The sequence below is a fragment of the Sphaerodactylus townsendi genome, linkage group LG07 (genome assembly GCF_021028975.2).
Source record: "Sphaerodactylus townsendi isolate TG3544 linkage group LG07, MPM_Stown_v2.3, whole genome shotgun sequence".
In the NCBI taxonomy this organism is placed as follows: domain Eukaryota; kingdom Metazoa; phylum Chordata; class Lepidosauria; order Squamata; family Sphaerodactylidae; genus Sphaerodactylus; species Sphaerodactylus townsendi.
Window position 1 is genome coordinate 123,890,283 of NC_059431.1, and position 22,858 is coordinate 123,913,140.

Here is a 22,858-nt window from a genome sequence, read left to right on the forward strand (position 1 = left end):
CTGATTCAGTCTTAATGGAAACAATAATCTCCTGCTCAGCATCATTTATTTTGCTTCCTCCGTGCATGGCAGGAAGGATAGCCCTCGCTCCGATTTGGTTTCACAGTGAGGTCATGCAAAGTAACCAATCAAATTTGGCTATGTGATGACATCAGAAGACCAGGATGACCAACCCATCATCGAGCCGGATTATCCTTCGTTCAGTGTTGCGTTCATACAGTAACTGCCTCTTCTTACATTTAAAGACACAATTTATATGTGTTTACCAGACTGAAGGAGATGATGAAGACTATGGAGCACTTACTCGGAGAGATGAGAGGTCGTCTTCTGCCTCAATGACATCTTGAATGGTATTTCCAACAGGGGTCAGCACACGGTCAATAACGTGAACAACGCCATTTGTGGCAATTTGGTTGCCGTGGATGATTCTGGCACAGTTCACAGTCACAACCTGTGTTCAAAGAAATGGGCCAGGGAATATTAAGCATAAAACTTGCTATAAATTTGGCTATTGTTTACTGTGGGCAACAGAGGATTATCCACAATGTTTTACACATCTCTTCATTTGTCTTCTTCTTACAGTTTATTTATGAGACAAGAAATGTCTGCTATAAGATACTCTGGTTCACTGAATCACAAATGCTACAATATACCAACTCTCTCTCTCTCTCTCTCTCTCTCTCTCTCTCTCTCTCTCACACACACACACACACACACACACACATATACAGAGAGTAGAATTATTTAAAATTAGCAATAAAGCCCATTGTGTGAAAAAATACAATGGACTCTACAAAACTGGTCATTTCTGTCCTTGTTCATGAAATATTAAAATTCAATGTTTAGAAGGATTTGTAAGATGATAATCCTCCCAGGGCAAGAAATATGAATCCCCTTCTGCTAGCGCACCTGCACAGCTCTTTAAAATGTGAGTCACCGCCTTTTATATAGATAGGTATGTAGGAGAAAAAAGCTGATGTAGAATATACAGTTTTTTCAAAAATGTAACAGGAGCACAGTCACCTTCCTGTTCCAAGACAGAACCTCTTCTGATGATGATTTATTCAAAGATTTGAAGGTACCATGGAGACAAATTAAGGTAGTGCCTTCATGCCCTTGAAGTTGATCTGAAACTTACCTTTAGTAAAACCAAGCCACAAAATTCCTTCAAAAAATGTTAACCAGTGCTAGAAAACCTTCATTTGCTCCTGCAGGTTAAAAAATGACTGTAGGTGCCACAATATCTCTGATATATTTGTACATTTCTACATAAGCTGTGTAACGTCCTCACGGATGTTTTTATAAAAGTTGCAACCAGTAGCCATTGTGTCACATGACACAGGCTTAAAGGTGTTAATGACAACCATGAGGTGTTAATGACAACTATGGTTGGGTTGTTTGTTTAGTGTTTGTTAGTGAAAGGGCAGCAAAGGTTTTGAGCATCCTGGACCATCATAAATAACTGTGTGAATGCCAGAGTTTGTAAAACTGAAATTCTACCTGGTAGATTGAAGTCTGTAGATCTTGCCAAAGCCTTTGTAACATATATACCGTGTTTCCCCGAATATAAGGCAGTGTCTTATATTAATTTTTGCTCCCAAAGATGCGCTATGTCTTATTTTCAGGGGATGTCTTATATTTCTGTATTCTGTTCATCAAGCATGCTTCCAAACAAAAACTTTGCTACGTCTTACTTTTGAGGGATGCCTTATATTTCGCACTTCAGCAAAACCTCTACTACGTCTTATTTTCCGGGGATGTCTTATATTCGGGGAAACAGGGTAGCATATAGTAGATGCCCTGCTGCTCTACCACATGGTAATATTGGGGGAGATATACATATATATATTAAAAGACTTACGCCGTTGGGATAGTGATTAATATGCAGAGTTTGGTCATTATACATGGACACCACAGTCATGCCATTGCGTAGGTCCTTTGTCAACAAGCGCTTGTTCACCATGTGGTTATGGAGGGCGTTGTACAGTTCAATATTTACATTTTCAATCAGACCACTGTGGATTTCCTGAGGAGAAAGATTCAGTTAGACCTTCTGTAGATTATTTTTCACTCAGTCAGGTTTCTCTGGCAGAAAGATTGCGGCCTTTGTGAACGAGTATATTCTCTCTAAGAAGTTTCTCAGAGGGAATATTTATCTATATATATAAAAAGCTAACAGTGTTTTTGTTGATGATAGTATACCTCAGTAACTGCTGGGCCAATTCCTCTGAAAATTCCCAGCCACTATAGTCAGCCAGGCGAGAGTGTTTTTAGATGTTCACATACCTGAAATTTCACACCTGGCCCAGGTAAAACGCCTTTTTCCTGGCGCTCCCTGGTGAAGGACATGCAGCTGCCTGTGTGTAACTGTCACCCTTAGAATGTTCGTGCTGCTTAAAATGTTCGCTCAGATAGCCAGATATGAGCAGTGAAAACAGTACATAGGCAGTAACTTGAGTGGAAGTGAAACACATACACACACATACACAAACAGGGAGAAAGAAGGGAAGGAGGGGGAGAGGTGGCATGCAAGGGAAGAGAGGGAGGGAGAGGAAAGGGACGGAGGGAGAGGCATGCAAGGGAAGAGAAGTGAGAGAGGGGAGAGAGTGAGGGGTGGCATGCAAGGGAGGGGAGGCAGGGGGCCCAGCATCTTGATATGACCCACCCACCCTAGCAGAGGAAAAGGGAAGGGAAGGAGGGGGAGGGGTGGCATGAAAGGGAAGAGAAGTGAGGGAGGGAAGAGAGTGAGGGGCGACATGCAAGGGATGGGAGGGAGGGGCCAGGCACCCTAGATTCCCTGAATACTGCGGTTACAGTTAAGAAAACCAGGCACGCATTACTCAGGAGTAAGCTCAGTACAGCAACCGTGACATACTTTGAACGACTGCATCACACCCCTCAGAGGGTTTCCTCAGAAGCGACACTCATTGCCACCAACCAAACTTACTCCCAGATCATGACCAGCCAGCCTAGATGTGTGGGAGGCTACAAAGATGTGGCGTCCCGCCTCCCCACTCCTGCCCTTTGGCTGCATATCCTTCCCTCCTTCCCTGACCTGGGTAGTCTTTGTCCCAGTCACTGGTGTTTCCACTTGGCCCTGAGGGCCAAAAAGTAGCTTCGCCCACAGGTCGGCTGAACAGGACTACCATCCTCAGCGACTGCCCGTCTCCCACAGTGCCCCCATCGCCTCCACAGTGCGGTCCCAGACGTCCTCCGACACCTCCCACCACGCCTCGACCACCCTTCCCTGTGCCAGCCCCTCTCTCCCCCTCTTCTCTCCCCTTGTCTCAGTGCTTGTGCCCCCCCCCCCCAGTAGCTGGCGCTTCTGACCAACCCTCCCGCTTGCCTCCATTAGCTCCCTCTTCCCTCCCGTTCTCCCCTCTGACCTCCTGTCCCTTCTCTTCCTTAAATGCCTTTTCCCTTGGCCTCCCCCTCCCCAGCTGCGACCTCGCCCAGGTGGTTTCCAGTTGTCCCCCCCGCCCTCGTTTGCGCTGGTATGAGCTGTAGGAGCCATAACTGGGTGTCTTCGTGCCAGGGTCGGGTTTCCTCGTCAGCAGCAGGGAGGGGGCTGGCCATCTGACTCGCCTCCGGGTCTCACGGTGCCAGGGAGATGTTCTGTTTGCCCGTCCGTGGGGCCGTACCAGTGCTGTTCTGGGCTGGGGAACTGTCCCTGTGGCCCGAGCCCAGACAAAAGAGCAGCTGGTTGATCTCTAGGCTGCTCTGGGCTTCTGCTGGGCCTGGCAGGGTGGGGGGAGGGGGAGGGCTGTGGGGGTGATTTTCTGCCCCTCACATGACCCCAATGGCGTGCACCTGGGGCGTGGCACCCTTCCTGGCCCCGTGGCAGCTATGCCACTGCATACACACATTCTATATCTTGAAATTGTTACCAAAAATGAGTTATAGCCCAATTCAGGGGTACAATGGAAAAAAAAAACCTGCTTGCCCCTGAAAAGTCCGCCATTGGGCCTTGGTGGACCTCTGCCACCAAAAAGGTTAGCCAAAGTCCTAGCCCTCAGAGCTGGCATTCTGGCAGGCAAAGGCTGGGTGGAAGGTGACCAATGTTAGCTCCCCCCCTAGCCAAGCCTCCAAAATGCCCCCGGAGGCAGTGGGAACGCAGGAGGGCTGATGTGGCACTCTGGCACATCTGGCCGCCTGGGAGGGCTGCGGCACCTGCCCACTGCTCGGTAAGTGCCCCAGGGAGGGCAAATCTGTTACCTCAGCTCCACATCGCCTCCATAGGAGGGTTCATGCCCCCCCCCCCCGACTGGGAATGCAAGTCATAACATTTTTTTTAAAAAAAACATATTACAATATTTACCCGATCCAGGAGGTCCCAGGCTTCATTACTGGGTGCAAAGAATGTGAATGAGCCGGGCCCTTCAATCTCCTCTCGCAGTTTTGACATGTCTGAGTACTGTTGAGTGGACGTCGCTCCCACAATCCCCAAAGTGCCATAGACGTGATCAATGGGAGCAACTGCAGCAAACAAGGAACACATGAGACTGGCATGAAGTCTCCCGTTGCCATTGGGTTCCCAATAATGATATTTCTCTGTGCGGAGATGACTGGTAGTTCACGGAATTTCCTGAACTAGGTATTGCTGGTTCCCGCAGCCCAGGTTTATCACATGCCAAATTTTGTACAGAGGTTAATTTTTAGGAAGATGTCAAAAAGAAATTCTATTGCTGCTTGCTTGGGATGACCCATATTTTCTCTGATGAGCAGAATTGGCAATTCTGATTTGGGAAATTTTTGGAGGTTAGGAGATGGAGTTTGGGAAAGGTGGCATTTAGAGAGGGAGGGGGAAATCAGTCTGTCCTCCAAATCAGCTATTTTCTCCATGGAAACAGATCCCTATAGTTGTCATTCTAGAATCTCTCTCCAGCTCTCACCTGGAGGATGGCAACCCAACTGAAGAGGCTCATAATTAAATGGAATTAATGGCCCATTGGTATTTGGGAGGCCAGCACTGGAAAGCCATTTCTAGCTAGGATGATGGTCAGTTGCTTGTTTGCAGACATAAGAAGACGGCTCTCGGGGATGTGAAAAATGAGAAAACACGTCTCTGGTAGTTGCATGTGACTCTTTTTTAATTGGAAAACAATTGCTAGTAGTTGCGTATGATACTTCCTTAATGAGAAAGCAAGTTGCTAGTAGTTGCATATGACTGTTCTTTAATGAGAAAACAAATGACTAATAGTCACATATGACTGTTCTTTAATAAGAAAATAAATTGCTAGTAGTTGCACATGCCTCTCCTTAACGAGAAAACAAACCACTAGCAGTTGCTACTTCCTCAAGTAGTGCTTCCTTCTATACCTTTGCCCCCCCAACCCACTTGCACTCGTTTGCAGGAACAGGCAATCTTATAGGCATACCTGCAGGGCATCCACGCTCACCGTCCATCTTCATGTAGCCTGGGCAGCATTCATACAAGACAGTTCTGCAGAACAGTGAAATCACTTGGTTTTAATCCTTTGCTCAATGCCATCTTACTGTGACATAACACTGTGTACTGTACATGGAGGGAGTAATCGGCAGGATGAGCCGAGTACAAGTATGTACTTCTTGGACTGAAAAGGCACCCAGTGCCGGAGCCAGTCGAGCAAGTGTCCTGGGGCAACCTTCAGCAAACCGAGGCAAGGACCGAGGCACCTGCCTACAAACCGAGGCACCTGCCTACAAAATGTGGGGTGCAAGTAGAGGGTGAAACCAGTGGTGGGATCCAAAAATTTTAGTAACAGGTTCCCGTGGTGGTGGGATTCAAACTGTGGCGTAGCGCCAATGGGGCTGGGTGGGGCACGACGGGGGCATGGCCGGGCATTCCGGGGGCGGGGCATTCCTGGGCGGGGCTGTGGCAAGGATGCAGCCGCTGCGCCGGTCCTTGGGCGGGAAACGAATGCACGCAGGCGCAGGCTGCCACACACGCCAGTGCACCTCCTGCTAGACTGCTTCAAGTTCTGCGCGCTACTGCTGAGAGGAGGGGCGTAACTAAGGCAAAAATCACGTGGCAAAATCACCAATTAGTAACCCCCTCTCGGCACGCACAAATAATTAGTAACCTTCTCTCGGGAACCTGTGAGAACCTGCTGGATCCCACCTCTGGGTGAAACTGACCAGACAGTGAAACAGTCCCCCCTCTGACACCTTTGCTATCTGGCACCAAAACAGCCGCCGCCACATTCTAAGACATCCCCCAGATGTCTTATTTTGGGTGTGAGGAGTGAAAAGAGGCAGCCACCTCTTTTAAAGACAACCCACAGATGTCTTTTTTTTTGTGCTGTGTGGAACAGACCATAGACTGCGGCTGCTGATTCCTAGGCCCTTTCCACACCTGCAGAATGAAAAAGAAGAAGAAGAAGAAGAAGAAGAAGAAGAAGAAGAAGAAGAAGAAGAAGAAGAAGAAGAAGAAGAAGAAGAAGAAGAAGAAGAAGAAGAGTTGGATTTATATCCTCCCTTTCTCTCTCTGTAAGGAGACTCAAAGGGGCTTACAAACTCCTTTCCCTTCCCCCTCACAACAAACACCCTGTGAGTTAGGTGGGGGTGAGAGAGCTCAGAAGAACTGTGACTCGCCCAAGGTCACCCAGCTGGCGTGTGTTAGAGTGCACAGGCTAATCTAGTTCCCCAGATAAGCCTCCACAGCTCAAGCGGCAGAGCGGGGAACCAACCCCAGTTCCTCCAGATTAGAGTACACCTGCTCTTAACCACTCCACCACTGCTGCTTTCAATCCACTTTCAATGCGCTTTGCAGCTGGATTTTCATGTGTGAAATAGCAAAATCCACTTACAAACAATTGTGAAAGTGGATAGAAAGTGCATTATTCTGCCTGTATTAATTGATACTTACTGGATTTTAACCTGATATTGTGCTCTATTTATATGCTGTTCACCGCCCTGAGCCTTCTGGGGGAGGGCGGTCTATAAACCCAATTAATAACAACAACAACAACAACAACAACAACAACAATAATAATAATATGATGCAGAAAGGGAGAGTTTGGATTTACACCCCACTTTTCTCTACTGTAAGGAGTCTCAAGGCAGCTTACAAACTCCTTTTGCCTTCCTATCCCCACAACAGACACCTTGTGAGGTAGGTGGGGCTGAGAGAGTTTGGAGAGAACTGAGACCAGCCCAATGACACCCAGCAGGCTTCATGTGGAGGAGTGAGGAAACAAACCCAGTTCACCAGATAGGAGTCTGCTGCTCATGTGGAGGAGTGGGGAATCAAACCCGATTCTCTAGATTAGAGTCCATCTGCTCTGAACTGTTGTACCACACTGACTGTCCAAGGTTAGCCCTTCAGAGGGAATGCTGTGAATGGCAGGACAGCTCTCCCCAGAGTCAGAAATCTCTGTCCTGGCCAAGCTGGCAGAGCGGGAGCAAACAGTGTGGCACTAAAGGCAGGCAAGTTGGAGCCCCCTGGGGACAGGGTGGCACCGCCCGGAGCTCCCCGGGACAGCGCGGTATAAAAGTCTAAAGTATAAATAAATAAAATAAATAAATAAGTGGGTATTTCTAAGGGGCACCTGGATATGCACCAGTGTGGCATAGGGGTTAAGAGTGGCAGAGTCTGATCTGGATAACTAGGTTCATTTCCCCATTATTTCACATGCAGTCTGCTGGGCCAGTCCCAGTTCTCTCAGAGCTTTCTTAGCCCCACCTGTTGTGGGGAGAGGAAGGGAAGGTGAGATAAAAGGTGGGGTATAAAAACCTACTCTCCTTCTTCAGCTACCAGCAGGACGTCTTTAGGGCAGAAGGAAGAACTTCATAGGCATTTGCCATATGCATGTGACCTGAAAATTTGCCTCAGGACAAAGAAGGAGAGAGTCAGTAGACCTTTGCCTCTGGTTACAGAAAGAATCAGACAAAGGCAGGATTGTAAACAGCTCTGCCCCCAGCGGGGGGGGGGGTGGTGGTGGTGAGGAGAAAATGTCCACAAATTTAATTCAGATGAGCCAAGGAGAAAAAAACCCGCCAGTGGGCAAAGAGCACGGCTGCAATGTTCTTCTCGAGCATTTTGGATTATCATGTTCCTTTCAACATACAGCACACTTCCTGTGAGAGACTCCGGGGATTCATGTCTAGCCAGCATTTGGCTCTGAATATGCAAAACCATATGTTCCCCTCACGGTTCAACGCAACTGGAAAGCAATGCATCACATATAAGTGAAGTGCGGGGGATGTTCGGAACAAGGACCGCTTCCAAGAGGTGGGTCCGACTCCCACCCCTTTGCAGACAACATTGGAAAAATCTAGGCCCTCGATATTTTCCTGTCGGGATCCAGCCGGCTCTCCCCACAGCTGAAACGGCCAGTGCCAGATCAAGCGAAAACCGCTTTTGAACAGAAAGAGGCTTCCGAAGCAGAGCTGGGCGCCAGCGGTCCCGCATCTCCCCTCAGATCTCTCCCCTTTGAGAGGAGCATCAGAGGGCATCCTGTTGACCCACAGCAGGGAGTTCACCCTGATCCCATCCTGTTTTCCTGCCAAAAAATTGTACCTCAAGAAGATCAAGAAGGCTCTTGAAAGAATCGCCAACTCCAAGTTGGGAAATTCCTGTAGGTTGGGAGATGGAGTTTGGGGAAAATAGGATTTGGGGAAGGGCCTCGACAGGGTATAATCTCATGGAATCCACCTTCCACTGTAGCCATTTTCTGTAGTGGAATTGGTCTCTGAAGTCTGGAGATAAGCTACAATTCCAGGCACCACCTGGAGTTGGCAACCCTACTTCTGTAATGGCTCCATATTCCACCCATGGAAGAGCAGGGCATGGGGGTTAGACAGATAATCCACGAAATACACACTGGAACCCGAGTTCTGTGCTCACAGGTCAAATCCCCACTACCATCTTAGCCAGGTTTCAGAACACAAACTAACCAGGTTTGAGGGACGACCTCCCCAGTCGAATCCCCACTACCGTCTTAGCCAGGTTTCAGAACACAAACTAACCAGGTTTGAGGGACAACCTCCCCAGTCGAATCCCCACTACCGTCTTAGCCAGGTTTCTCTTTGTAGTTTGTATCACAGAGACTCAGATGGTTTAGAATGAAGTTGTTGTTATTTTTCAGATGACTAATTTGGCATCCCCATATGAGTCTTTGCCCCGGCTGCGATTTCCATGAGGACAAACCGTGCTCTAGGAGGACTACGTTGCAGCTGGGCAAACAGTAGGCGTCTTTCCCACCCTCCAGAATCACTTGGGAAAAGTGCTGGGGCCAAGCCGGTGATGAAATTGCTTTGTGCTAAATGTTCTCTCAAAATTATGCATTTGGATTCTGGGCCCAGAAATGTTAGTTTTTCTCTGCCCCCTATCAAAGGATGCCAAAATGAAATAGAGTTGCGAGTGTCCTTGTTTTGCTGAAAAGTTCTTTTTCTTGCCTTAGAGTTGGGTAGTTGGGTACTGAAGTAGTTGGGTACTGTATGCTATCTTCACCCTTTCCCACATACCTTCAGTTCAAGCCTGTATTTGCAGCCACAAAGAGTAGAGATTTGCTTTTTTAAAACATGGAAAATAAACTGGAGGCTTCTAGAATGCTGAATTCTGTGTCCAGTAAATAGGATTCAAACCACAGCTCCCTCCTGTATTTTCATCTCCCCCCCCCCTCAAAACACTGTGCTATAATAACGTGATCCACAAAAGTGTTGTGGTCCACTACCACACGTTCTCTTCCTTCTCTATATTTGCACTGGCACTTGAGCCCTACTGCCAATTCTGGGTTGGAAATTCCTGGAGATTTGGGGACAGTGCCTGGGATGGAGGATTCAACCTTGGATTCATGCTGTTTGCCCTCAGAAGTTGCCCTTTTCTCCAGGAGGGTGGATCTCTATTGTCTGAAGATCGGCCACAGTTTCAGGAGATCTCCAGATTCCATCTGGAAATTGGCAAACCTTCCTACAACCTCAGGTTTGTCCAGAGATTGTCCAGATTGTCCAGAGATTCTCCAGAGATTGTCCAGAGACAATCCATGACCTGAGCAACTCCACTTGACACTATCCTGTTTTGGGCTGAGGGGTGCAAGGCAATGGTCAATCAGAAGATTGGGAAATTATTCTCTGATTATGAACACCACCTTCAAAGGATATTCCAAGTTATACAGATTATCCCAGAGATGGATAATTTTGCACAATTTCCTTGAATTTGACAGAATTAAAAAGCTGGAAGGGCCCTAAAGGCCATCTAGTCATCTCCGGAACTTGCAGGATGACTAAAGGCATCCCTGGCAGATAACTGTCCAATCCCTATTTAACCACCGAAGAAGAAGAAGAAGAAGAAGAAGAGGAGGAGGAGGAGGAGGAGGAGGAGGAGGAGGAGTTTGGATTTTTATCCCCCCTTTCTCTCCTGCAGGAGACTCAAAGGGGCTCACAATCTCCTTGCCCTTCCCCCCTCACAACAAACACCCTGTGAAGTAGGTGGGGCTGAGAGAGCTCCGAGAAGCTGTGACTAGCCCAGGGGTAGGGAACCTGCGGCTCTCCAGATGTTCAGGAACTACAATTCCCATCAGCCTCTGTCAGCATGGCCAATTGGCCATGCTGGTAGGGGCTGATGGGAATTGTAGTTCCTGAACATCTGGAGAGCCAAGCAGGTTCCCTACCCCTGGACTAACAGGTCACCCAGCTGGCGTGTGTGGGAGTGCACAGGCTAATCTGAATTCCCCAGATAAGCCTCCACAGCTCAGGTGGCAGAGCTGGGAATCAAACCCGGTTCCTCCAGATTAGATACACGAGCTCTTAACCTCCTATGCCACTGCTGCTCCCTTTGAGAAGGGAGAATCCACAACATTCCCAGGCAAACCAGTTCCACCACAGAACTGCTTTTTGTTTCCCCCTTTTTAAAAGTTGGGCTTCTTTTCTTGAGGGCATAGAAGTCCTCTGAAATGAAATCATGCTTCATCTGTGGATAGCTGTGCAAAATTATAGACACATTGTTCAACTGGCCCTCTGTTAACCCAAATTCACCTTCATGAAGTGCCAAGAGATTCTAGATCAAGTTTCTCTAACTACCCTCCAGTCTTCCAGAGGATGATCCTGATGCTAAATCAGACCATTGGTCTAAACCAGATCAGCATTGTCTACTCAGACTGGTAGGGCCACTGGTGGAAGTCCTTCACATCCCCTACTAACTGGAGATGCCAGGAATCAAGTCAGGGACCTTCTGCCTGCCAGGCAAACTCTCTATCACTGACCTACAGGACCTCCCATTTTTAATATTTGGCCTGTGATATATTACAAATGCAAGTAAAGAATGGCATCCTGTGACCTCTGGACTCCTGAGCGATAGGCTCTGGAGAGTCTGGAAGCTTCTGGAGAGAGGCCAGTAATGTTTTGTAAGGGGGATGAAAAGGGTCTGAGGGTGAAGAAGATTTTGGATTTATACCCCACTTTTCTCAACTTTAAGGAGCTTACAAACTCCTTCCGTTCCCCTCCCCACAACAAATACCTTGTAAGGTAGGTGGGACTGAGAGAGTTCTGAGAGAACCGTGGCTAGCTCAAGGTCACCCAGCAGACTTCATGTGTAGGATTTATTTATTTTATTGTTTCGATTTATAAACCGCCCTATCCCCTAGGGGCTCTGGGCGGTGTACAACATTCACATATACAATTAATTAAATAGATAACAACAATATAATACTAAAATCCATTAAAAGCTACTTAAAACAGCGGTTAATATCACTATAAGGTGCCCTATAATCCAATTCAGTTAAGATCACCCCAGTAAAAAGAAAAAGGGAGGGGCCAGGCTCTTCTCTGGGAGGATAATAAGGTGGTTAAGTGCATCAGATGGTATGTGCAAAAAAGCAGGGGAGGAAGGAGAGGGGGAGGGGGAGGGGAAGGGGAAGGGGGCGCCACTCAGCGACTGTACACGCCAAAGGCCCGGCGGAACAACTCGGTCTTACAGGCCCTGCGGAATTCACCAAGGTCCCGCAGGGCCCGGACAGCTGGAGGGAGAGTGTTCCACCAGGCGGGGGCCAAGGCCGAGAAGGTCCTGGCCCGAGTGGAGGCCAGCCGCATCATCGAGGGGCCAGGAACCACCAGCAAATTGGCCTCTGCTGATCGCAGAGGCCGAGTAGGGGCATATGGGGTAATGCGGTCTCTCAGATTGGGGAAACAAATCTGGTTCACCAGATAAGAGTCTGCCACTCATGTGGAGGAGTGAGGAATCAAACCCAGTTCTCCGGATTAAAGTCCACCGCTCTTTACCACGATATCATGCTGGCTGTCTAGACTGTGTAGAACTGGAAGATGGAGAAGGACTTGATACTGAAATGGAATGGCTTTAGGAAGAAGAGCCTTGATATGGTCTTCTCAAAATGTCTGCGAAAGAAGCCAAGATGGGTCCTGACTGGAAAATATGACTTCATGAGAAGTCCGAAAGTGAAATGGGATGAAACAGAATTGTCAAGATTTTAACAGTAACTTTAAGATTATTTGGTCTTCCTTTCTTCACAGAGAGATCTTGGAAGAGAAGACTGAGTTTGTTGTTCTTTCTATTTTCCCTTTGATCAGCAGCTAAGGCTGCCAATCTCCAGGTGGGGCCTGGGGATTTAGAAATGATCTCCAAACAACACAGATTAGTTCCCCTGAAGAAAATTGATGCTTTGGAGGCAGGCTCTATGCCCTCATATCCTACCCTACCCTACCCTACCCTACCCCCATTATATGTCCGAAGCTCCGCCCCGTTTGTGGTTTTTTTGTATTTTTCTGTTTTTTCTATTTCTGGCCTGCAGAGGGCACAGTTTTTAGGCTAGCGCAGTGGTAGGGAACCTGCGGCTCTCCAGATGTTCAGGAACTACAATTCCCATCAGCCCCTATCAGCATGGCCAATTGGCCATGTTGACAGAGGCTGATGGGAATTGTAGTTCCTGAACATCTGGAGAGCCGCAGGTTCCCTACCCCTGCGGCTAGCAGCACCAAAATTTCAGGGATTTGTTGGGAGTCTCCCCTGATGGTACCACCCAGGTTTGGTAAGGTTTGGTTTAGGGGGTCCAAAGTTATGGGCTCCCAAAGGGGGTGCCCCATCCCCCATTGTTTCCAATGGGAGCTAATAGGAAATGGAGGCTACACATTTGAGGGTCCATAACTTTGGTCCCCATGAACCCCATGAAACTTCTCCAAACCTGGGTGGTTTCATCAGGAGAGACTTCTATTGATGCCACCCAGGCTTTGTGAAGTTTGGTCAAGGGGATCCAAAGCTATGGACTCCCAAAGGGGGTGTCCCCATCCCCCATTGTTTCCAATGGGAGCTAATAGGAGATGGGGGCTGTACATTTAAGGGTCCATAACTTTGGCCCCCATGAACCAAACTTCACCAAACCTGGGTGGTATCATAGGGAGGCCCTCCTAAAGATACCCTGAAATTTCTGTGCTGCTAGCTTAACAATTGCACCCCTGACAGCAGGCACCCCCCAAATTTCTCCAGATTCTCCTTTTAAATCCCCCCCTTCGGTATGGATTTAAAGGGAGAATGTGAGGTCCCCAGTTGAAACATTTAAAGTGATGCTGTTTCAGGGTGGGGGAATAATCCACCCCAAAACAGCATCACTTTCAATGTTGTTTAAACTGGGAACCCGAGAGTCTCCCTTTAAGGTGGATTTAAAAGGGGAATCTGGGCTGTTTGGGGGTGGATTCCAGCATCACAGCAGTCACCCATGGGGGGGGGGCGCAAAACTCAGATTTTCCACCAAGCTCCATTTTCCCTAGCTATGCCTCTGCCCGGAGGGGAGGGCAGAAGGGACTACTGGCTGGGAGTCCAGCTGGTGGGGGGGGGGGCGGGGTGAGTCTATTGCCCCTGTCCTCGCAGAGCTGCTTTTATAAGCACTGAGGCTGGGGTCAGGGCTTCGGCAGGCATGACCACACCCCCAAGGTGGGTGGTGTGTTGCCCCGCCCCCGAGCCCCCCCATAAAAAATCTATACCTACGTCCCTGCCACAGGCAACCTTAATTTTGGAGAGGAGTCTTCAAAGAAACTAAAATCAAGAGTTTAATATCTAGTAGATTAGGCAGGTGTATCTCTAAAGTATTTTGGTAGTAAACGGAATCCTGTTTGTGTTGGGTGGTGGTGGAATAAAATCATTGAATTATAGAGTTGAAAGAGACCACAAGGGCCATCAAGTCCAACCCCCTGCCATGCAGGAATACACAATCAAAGGACTCCTGATGGATGACCAGCCTCTGTTTAAAAACCTCCAAAGAAAGAGACACCACCAGACTCCAAGGCAATGCATTTGACGGTCAAATAGTCCTTACTGGCAGGAAGTTCTTCCTAATGTTCAGGTGGAATCTCTTTTCCTTGAATCCATTACTCCTGGTCCTAGTTTTCTGGAGCAGAAGAAAACAACCTTGCTCCCTCTACAACATCCCTTCAAATATTTAAACATGGCTATCATGCCACCTGGTTATCATGCAACTTAACATGGCTACCAAACATGGCTATCATGCCACTTAACCTTCTCTTCTCATCTCAAAAAGGATATCTCAAAAAGGATATCGAAGAGATAGAAGAAGTACAGAGAAAGGCAACGAGGATGATTGAGGGATTGGAGCACCTTCCCTATGAGGAGAGGCTGCAGCGTTTGGGACTCTTTCGTTTGGAGAGGAGGCGGCTGAGGGGGGATATGATTGAAGTCTATAAAATTATGCATGGGGTAGAAAATGTTGACAGAGAGAAATTTTTTCTCTCTTTCTCACAATACTAGAACCAGGGGGCATCCATTGAAAATGCTGGGGGGAAGAATTAGGACTAATAAAACGAAACATTTCTTCACACAACATGTGATTGGTGTTTGGAATATGCTGCCACAGGAGGTGGTGATGGCCATTAACCTGGATAGCTATAAAAAGGGCTTGGACAGATTTATGGAGGAGAAGTCGATCTATGGCTACCAATCTTGATCCTCCTTGATCTCAGATTGCAAATGCCTTAGCAGACCAGGTGCTCAGGAGCAGCAGCAGCAGAAGGCCATTGCTTTCACCTCCTGCATGTGAGCTCCCAAAGGCACCTGGTGGGCCACTGCGAGTAGCAGAGTGCTGGACTAGATGGACTCTGGTCTGATCCAGCAGGCTAGTTCTTATGTTCTTATGTTCTCCAGGCTAAACATACCCAGCTCTCTAAGTCTTTCCTCGTAGGGCACAGAATCCAGACCTATTACCATTTTGGTCACCCTTCTGTGGACCCATTCCAGCTGGTCAATATCCTGGAATGGATGAGAGAGGTGAACATTATGGATTGGCAAGTTGGAATCTGGCTAGCTGGGTAAATTCTACATACCCCATGGTAGAAGAAGGTACCTTCTGGGCCTGTTTTGCCATGCCCTTAAATATATATCTGAAGGATCATTTTCCCTGACGGTCAGAAAGACCATTGTAATGGTACTTCTTTGATACTAGGGTAAGTTCAACAACAACAACAACCTTTATTTGTCATTTAAAAATAGGTTCTAGAGCGTTGCCAGACATTTTTGAAATACAAATCAAGAGTACATTCAAAGCTCAGACAGGAAGACTATATAGCAGTATACATTACTTAGTATACATTACATTACTTATAGCAGTATACATTACCTTACTTAGAAAGTTTGGTCACTTGTAAAAGAAATTTTGCTACTTTTTCCAAGAGCATGACATCTGTGTTGTTTAACAGAAGCTCCTACCGGGAACAAGAGACAGTCCAGAGTCTCTCTTTCGGATTTTTTTGTCTAGGGCCAGCCTGGGAGAGAAATTCCTAATGCCCACATATCTCGGACAGTCAAGAATAATGTGAGCAAGAGTCTCCACTTGATTTTTACAGTGTGGACAAACCCGATCCTGAAGAGGTATGGATAAGTAGCGACCCTTTGTAATGGCCGATGGGAAGGTATTGGATCTGGCCCTTGTGATAATCCATCTCTGTTGGGGTTCAGTTAATAATTCAAGATATTTGGCTATGTGCCCCTGTTCCGGTATTATTCCGACAGAGAGGGGTGAGCATGATTACTAGGGTAAGTTGATGAGACTTGGAAAGGAGAAGGATTGGGACCCATCTTCTGACATCTCCCATCAAAGTGGCTCCTTTAAGCAAGTATAGCATTGGTCAAGTCCTAAGAATGCAACAACGCCAGCTTAGTTAGATTTGAGTCTAGTAGTGCCATAGAGACTAGCAGAGTCTTTGAGGTATAAGCATTTGTGTGTCAAAGACCCCTTGATCAGATATTCTCAGAAATTCATACCCCCAAAATCGAGTTCTCTAAGGTGCTACTGGACTCAAATACAGCTGTTCCACTTCAGACCAACACAGCTGTCCTCTGAAAGTATTTTCAGCACCAGATTACTGTGGCCTGCAGCATGTAATGCCGCTGGGTGACAGTGCCTCCAGCAGACTGAACCCAAGAGCAACAAAAACATGGAAGAAGCCAAAATGGTGCCCAGGCTCTGTGCCATTGTCAAGATGCCAGCCCCCTCTTTCCCCCTGACTCTTGGGGCTCAGCATTTGGGGCCCCTCATGCCAAAGCTTGACTACCCAAGTCACGTAGTTTCCAGAAAGGGTGGGACTTACGCTTTCTTCCCGCAGATGGTTCCCTGGTACCAGTTCCTGCAGGTACTGAAGTATTTCTTGCTGGTCCCCATAACTTGCTGGAGAGCACAGACGTTTGGCCTGGCAGGGGAGGGGAGTGGGGAGAAAGACATGCATTGAAAAAATCATTTGTGATTCTAATTTGTAAAAGGGTACTTGATAGATGCCTCTTGAAATGGCAAAGCAAGGCTACAACAGGAGTAGAAGAAGCAAGCCTTTATTGGCATAGACAACAGTACAACAATAATAAAAACCGATTTAAAAAGCATATACAATACAGGTTGAAGGAAATCAGTGGTGTAACTAGGCAAACTGGAGCTCTGGGCAAAACCTGAGTTTGATGCCCCCCAGGCGCGTGCCCAATGCAATGTGCACCCCCCCCTTGTAGCTACGCCCAGTGGCGTATCTAGGCAAACTGGAGTTTGGCGCCCCCCATGGGCAGCCACCCTCCCCCACTGTGACCAAGCAATGATTTTTAACACCAGGTTGTTTCAAAGTCACCATCACATTATAGAACACGCCCCAACTCACAAATCTGAGCACAGCAATAAGCCATGCCACACAACAGAAATAATTTTTTTTGAGAAACATTTTCAAAATGCTTTCAAAATGTTTTATTACTGCTATAGAAAACATTTTATGGTGTTGTATCCCAGGTACCCCCAATTGGGGAAACAGCATCACTTTCAATGTTTCAAAGGGAGAATCTGAGGTCCCCAGTTTAAACAAGTGATGATGGCACTGGAATTCACTCCCAATGACTAGCCCATTTGATTCCCCTTTTAAACTCCACCTTGAAAGGGAGACTCTCGGGTTCCCAGTTTAAACAACATTGAAAGTGGAGTGCTATTTTGGGGTTGATTCTCCCCACCCTGAAACAGCATCACTTGCAATTCTTTAAACTGGGGACCTCAGATTCTCCAACTTTAAATCCATGCTCAAAGTTGCGAGGAGTTTGGGAAAAGGGAAAATCTGGGGAAATTCTGGAAGGTGCTTATATGCTGGCAGGGGTGCAATGGTGTTAAGCATTAGCAGCACCAGAAACTTTCAGGAGGTATCTTTAGGAGAACTCTCCCCTAATGATTACCACCCAGGTTTAGCCTGGTGAAGTTTGGTTCAGGGGGTCCAAAGTTATGGACCCTCAAAGCTGTAGCCCCCATCTTCTGTTAGCTCCCATTGGAAACAATGGATGATGGGGCACCCCCTTTGGGAGTCCATAGCTTTGGACCCCCTGGACCAAACTTCACAAAACCTGGGTGGTATCAGTAAAAGATTCTTCTGATGATACCTCCCAGGTTTGGTGAAGTTTGGTTCAGGGGGTCCAAAGTTGGTTCAGGGGGTCCTCAAAGGTGTACCCTCATCTCCAATTAGCTCCCATTGGAAACAATGGGGGATGGGGCACCCCCTTTGGGAGTCCATAACTTTGGACTCCCTGAACCAAACCTCTCACCAAACCTGGGTGATAGCATCAGGAGAGTCTCCCAACAAATCCCTGAAATTTAGGTGCTGCTAGCCTAAAAACAGCGCCCTCTGCAGGCCAAAAATGGAAAAACACTGAAAATACAAAAAATCCCAAAACAGAACCTAAGCCCCCACAGAGGCTGCTTAGGGCAACTGCCCACTTTGCCCAATGGGAGGAACGCCTCTGAAGGAAACCTACTGGCACTTAGTAATTTCCAGGAGAAAGTCTGCCACTATCATACAGAGAGAAGGATCAGGGTTGTCCAACAAGTAGTGTAATCTGATTAAATCGGGGAGATGGGAATAGGTGTAAAGGAGTAAGATTCACATACTTGGATCTGATTTCCTTGAATCTGAGACAGTGTAGTAATTGGTGGGCCAGAGATTCAACTGAGCCATTGTTACACGGGCACAATCTTTTAGCCTTTTCTTGCTTATTAAATCTGCCATGTAACAAGGCAGAAGGCATAACATTAAACCTGGCGAGCATTATGGCTCTCCTTTGAACAGGGTTTACAACAGGAGTAGTTTAATGACATTAATTAAAATTCACGGAGTCCTGACCACCCAGATGGCCCAGGCTAGCCTGATCCCCTCTGACCTTGGAAGCCAAGGCGGGTCAGCCCTGGTGGTATACTTGGTTGGGAGACCACCAAGAAAGCCCACGGCTGCTATGCAGAGGAAGGCAAGGGCAAACCAGCCACTTCTGGATGTGGCTTTCCATCTACAGTTTGGGCCGTGTGTCTCTAAGAGGAGGAGACAGAGGACAGGCACATTCAGCCAGAGGTCTTTGAAGGTTACCACTCTGTGACAGGTTGTTCCCATATCTGGACAATGTGTGGGACACCATGAGTGGTTGGTGGCATTTTTGTAAGCATGGACATCACTGTGCCATCTAAATTCTCTTTTCTAACAATGTGCTGCTGCTGCTTCTGACCCAAGAAGCAATGGATTCCTCCAGGGGAAATTCAGACGTAGTGACAGTCTTACAAGGATTGGACTAAACTGGCCTCTTGTTCCAGAAGCTGTGGGTGTGGTTAGGGTTAGTCTTTGTTCTTGAGATAGTCCTGCTCATTTGGTGGTGGTTCTGGGGACACTTCTCTTTGAAGGCTGTCTAGGAGGACATTGGCAGGGGGATCTCTTGGAATCTGCCCAGGCTTCCATTTGCCCTTCAGAACCAGCAGTTTCTTCCCCACTAAGGCCCCTTCCGCACACACAAAATAATGCATTTTCAAACCACTTTCACAACTGTTTGCAAGTGGATTTTGCCATTCCGCACAGCTTCAAAGAGCACTGAAAGCAGTTTGAAAGTCCATTATTCTGCATGTGCGGAAGGAGCCTAAGTCTCTCCAAGCTTTATTAGGCCTCACAAAACTTATTTTCTCAGTAGGAATTTACTCTTTAACCAGGAAAGGAGTTGTGTGGATAACATCCAATTTCCATTCTCTTTGACACATCTTTCTCCCAGCCCTTGGTTCCGTGCACCGAGATCTGGGGGCAGGGGGCTGTATGCAGTATTGGGAGGGGGGAGGGGGGGAGAGAAGAGAAAACATTTGTTTCCTCTGACTCCAAAAGAAAAAAATCTCATCTTCTGTAATTCTGCACGCTGGGGGAATTTTAATCTGGAATATTGGACGCCAACTATGCCATTCACTGTGATGTATTATATTTTAAATTTTTAGCTTTTATCGCTGCCTTAAATGTTGATTGTTTTATATTACTATTTTTATGTGCTGTACACTGCCCAGAGCCCTTCGGGGATGGGGCGGTATAAAAGCCTAAATAAATAAATAAATAAATAAATAATAAATATTTTGATTGCTACTATTTGGAATACTACAAGAACACTGGAGTAAGCATTCTAGTAAGTATATAACAATAAAAGCAGAAAGGGGATTTTTTAAATGGAAGAAATAAATCTTTCTTTTGGTTTGACAGAAAAAAAAATCTCCATGGCGATTAAATCTATTCCAGTTCTGGGCACTGGGCCACGGAGAGTTCTCCTGCGAAGCACCATTGAAATCAATGGGTTTGTGCAAGAGAACTTCCTGCTGCATTGTGGTGCATTGTTGATTTTGGTGTGTGTACTCAAACAATAATCTACCCTGTTTCCCCGAATATAAGACATCCCCGAAAAATAAGGCTCATTCCGCACATGCAGAATAAGGCACTTTCAAACTGCTTTCAGTGCTCTTTGAAGCTGTGCGGAATGGCAAAATCCACTTGCAAACAGTTGTGAAAGTGGTTTGAAAATGCATTATTTTGCGTGTGTGGAAGGGGCCAAAGACATAGTAGAGGTTTTGCTGAAGTGCGAAATATAAGGCATCCCCCGAAAGTAAGACATAGCAAAGTTTTTGTTTGGAAGCATGCCTGACGAACAGAACACAGAAAAATAAGACATCCCCTGAAAATAAGACATAACGCATCTTTGGGAGCAAAAATTAATATAAGACACTGTCGTATTTTCGGGGAAACACGGTATTATAACATTATTTAAAAGGAGACAGTGATATTGGCATTTACAGATGCTAGCTTATTACACATTATGCTAGACAGAATGCATTTTAAGTTTTTAAAGCACCGTTTATTGATGCAAAAGCTTTGACCTTTTGCTAACCTTACGAAATTATAAAATTCTTGGTTTTTTTAAAAATAGGGTTTTTTAAAATTAGATTCAAACCAAACCTAGGTTGTTTGAACATGTCATCTTGAATTATCTGCTGTTCACTGGTGAAACTAACTTTCTCCAATCTCCCGATTTAGCATGCAGAGTTTAAAAGAGAAGCGAGAAGGTGTTGATTCGAAACAAATGTCGCCTGGATGACACCAGAGGAAGGAACAGCCAAATATCTGCCTTATTTGTAAATCGCAACGGGAATGTTTAATTTCTGAGAGCTTGCATGTGGGTCAACCCTGGCTCCTTCGCCCCTGACTTGTGGGAAACTTTCCTCAGTTGTAAGGAGAATTAATGTAGGCAGGAAAACCAAAACTCGCATCTGCTCAGAGCACTTCGCGCCTTGTTCTACCGCACATGTTCTAGGGTTTAGTCCTGGCAAACGTGAGCGCAAATAGAGCCCCGCTCAAGCCCTCAAGGGTTATGAGAGACACATTTCTTACATTTACTTTATCATCCTTCTCATAAATCAGGGGTTTGTTAATTCATCCTGCTTGCATTTCCCCCCCTGCCTTCAGAATATATATAAAGTCAGGGAATATGTTGCCTTCTTTCTCTTTGGAACATCCTCCTTAACCTCATGCAACAGCTTCAGGGAAGACAAGTTTAAGAAAGGGCGTGGGAGCAGGGGAGACGAAATCCAGGCTTACCCCTGAGTGCGTGCCCTGATCCGGCTGTGGGACAAGATCTTGTCATAGTGAGCTGTGGAAGCGTCCAAGGGATGGAAGGCAGACAGGAACGCCACGGCCAAGGCGGTGAGCAAGCAGAGGGCCATCCTCGTATCTCTCCGTGGCTCCTGGCTCGCTTGAGAAGAAAACTAGCAGAAGGCTCCAGAGAGTTCAGCATTTATATACGTGCTGCAGAACAGTGGGAGGGGGAAACGTCTCAACCTGAGACTCAGAACCTCCTCCAGAAAACAGCCTCCTTCAGCCGGTTTCAATCAGCATTGGCCTGCAAGTGAGACATGAGGACATGGGCTGGGGGGGGGGGGTTGCTCTCCCCCCCATCCCTGGCTTTCCTTTCCATAAGTTCCTTGGCTTTCTTTTTCCCACAGAGACCAGCGCGGATTACGAATGATTCTTAACCTCACAAACAGAACAGAAGCACCTCTTGGGAAAGACAGTGCTAACTTTTCCCCCTCAAGGGGAAAATGATGCCCCGGTGCTCACAGGCAACAGCGGGGTCACCGTGTGATCTCAAAAGGGATATTTTAAACAATGTCACTGAAGACACATCCCACAAAAAAGTTCTCTACATGGAAAAGGGTCCTGACCACTGGTGACTTGACACACGTGGCAAATGTTTGGGGGAGCATCCCCCCCACCCCCAACCCAATGGCTGCTTGAATGGCCTTCTTTTTCATTGCCGACCACGGCCAGGTACGCACGGCCTTGGTTTGTACGCAGTGACTGATACTTCAAATCAGAAGTGCTCCTTCATGCTTCTGCAACCTGCTGTCTGGATGGCTGCAGTGCACTCCAGGTGGGTCTGCCCTTGAAGAGTTTGGAAAAAGAACGTGGTGGCCCAGCAGGTGACAGGCCCACCCATGATGTACATGTTCTGTTCTTGTTGCCTGTGACATGTGTACTGATTTCCTAGATTGGTCTAGGTTAGAAGAAGAAGAAGAAGAAGAGTTTGGATGTATATCCCCCCTTTCTCTCCTGCAGGAGACTCAAAGGGGCTGACAATCTCCTTGCCCTTCCCCCCTCACAACAAACACCCTGAGAGGTGGGTGGGGCTGAGAGAGCTCCGAGAAGCTGTGACTAGCCCAAGGTCACCCAGCTGGCGTGTGTGGGAGTGCACAGGCTAATCTGAATTCCCCAGATCAGCCTCCACAGCTCAGGCGGCAGAGCGGGGAATCAAACCCGGTTCCTCCAGATTAGATACATGAGTTCTTAACCTCCAATGCCACTGCTGCTCCTGAATGTTTTGGTTATTTCAGAGACTTGATATCTTAGTACTGTCTATGCCTGGGATCCCCTGTTGGTGTTATCTATAATATGTATCCTTTATTGGTGATTAGGAGTTCTGGGTCTGTTAGAAGAAAAAGAAGAAGAGGAGTTTGGATGTATATCCCCCCTTTCTCTCCTGCAGGAGACTCAAAGGGGCTGACAATCTCCTTGCCCTTCCCCCCTCACAACAAACACCCTGAGAGGTGGGTGGGGCTGAGAGAGCTCC

The 22,858-nt window shown here is 47.1% G+C and overlaps 2 protein-coding genes across 7 annotated transcripts in view; one reads left to right on the top strand and one right to left on the bottom strand.

Annotated features, from left to right (window-relative positions):
- The window catches only part of POSTN (periostin), a 97,144-nt gene extending 75,656 nt beyond the window's left edge, over window positions 1-21,488 (bottom strand). For all 6 annotated transcript variants that reach the window (XM_048502552.1, XM_048502550.1, XM_048502551.1 and 3 more), the window contains exons 1-6: window positions 21,331-21,488; window positions 16,528-16,626; window positions 5,379-5,443; window positions 4,319-4,476; window positions 1,862-2,026; window positions 305-451 (exon numbers count right to left, since the gene is read on the bottom strand). In XM_048502552.1, coding sequence (XP_048358509.1) covers window positions 305-451; window positions 1,862-2,026; window positions 4,319-4,476; window positions 5,379-5,443; window positions 16,528-16,626; window positions 21,331-21,455 — 759 coding nt within the window. In that variant the 5' untranslated portion in view covers window positions 21,456-21,488. The remainder of the gene's footprint in view (window positions 1-304; window positions 452-1,861; window positions 2,027-4,318; window positions 4,477-5,378; window positions 5,444-16,527; window positions 16,627-21,330) is intronic.
- The window catches only part of EXOSC8 (exosome component 8), a 675,700-nt gene that overhangs the window by 384,263 nt on the left and 268,579 nt on the right, over window positions 1-22,858 (top strand). The gene's annotated exons all lie outside the window — the stretch shown is intronic.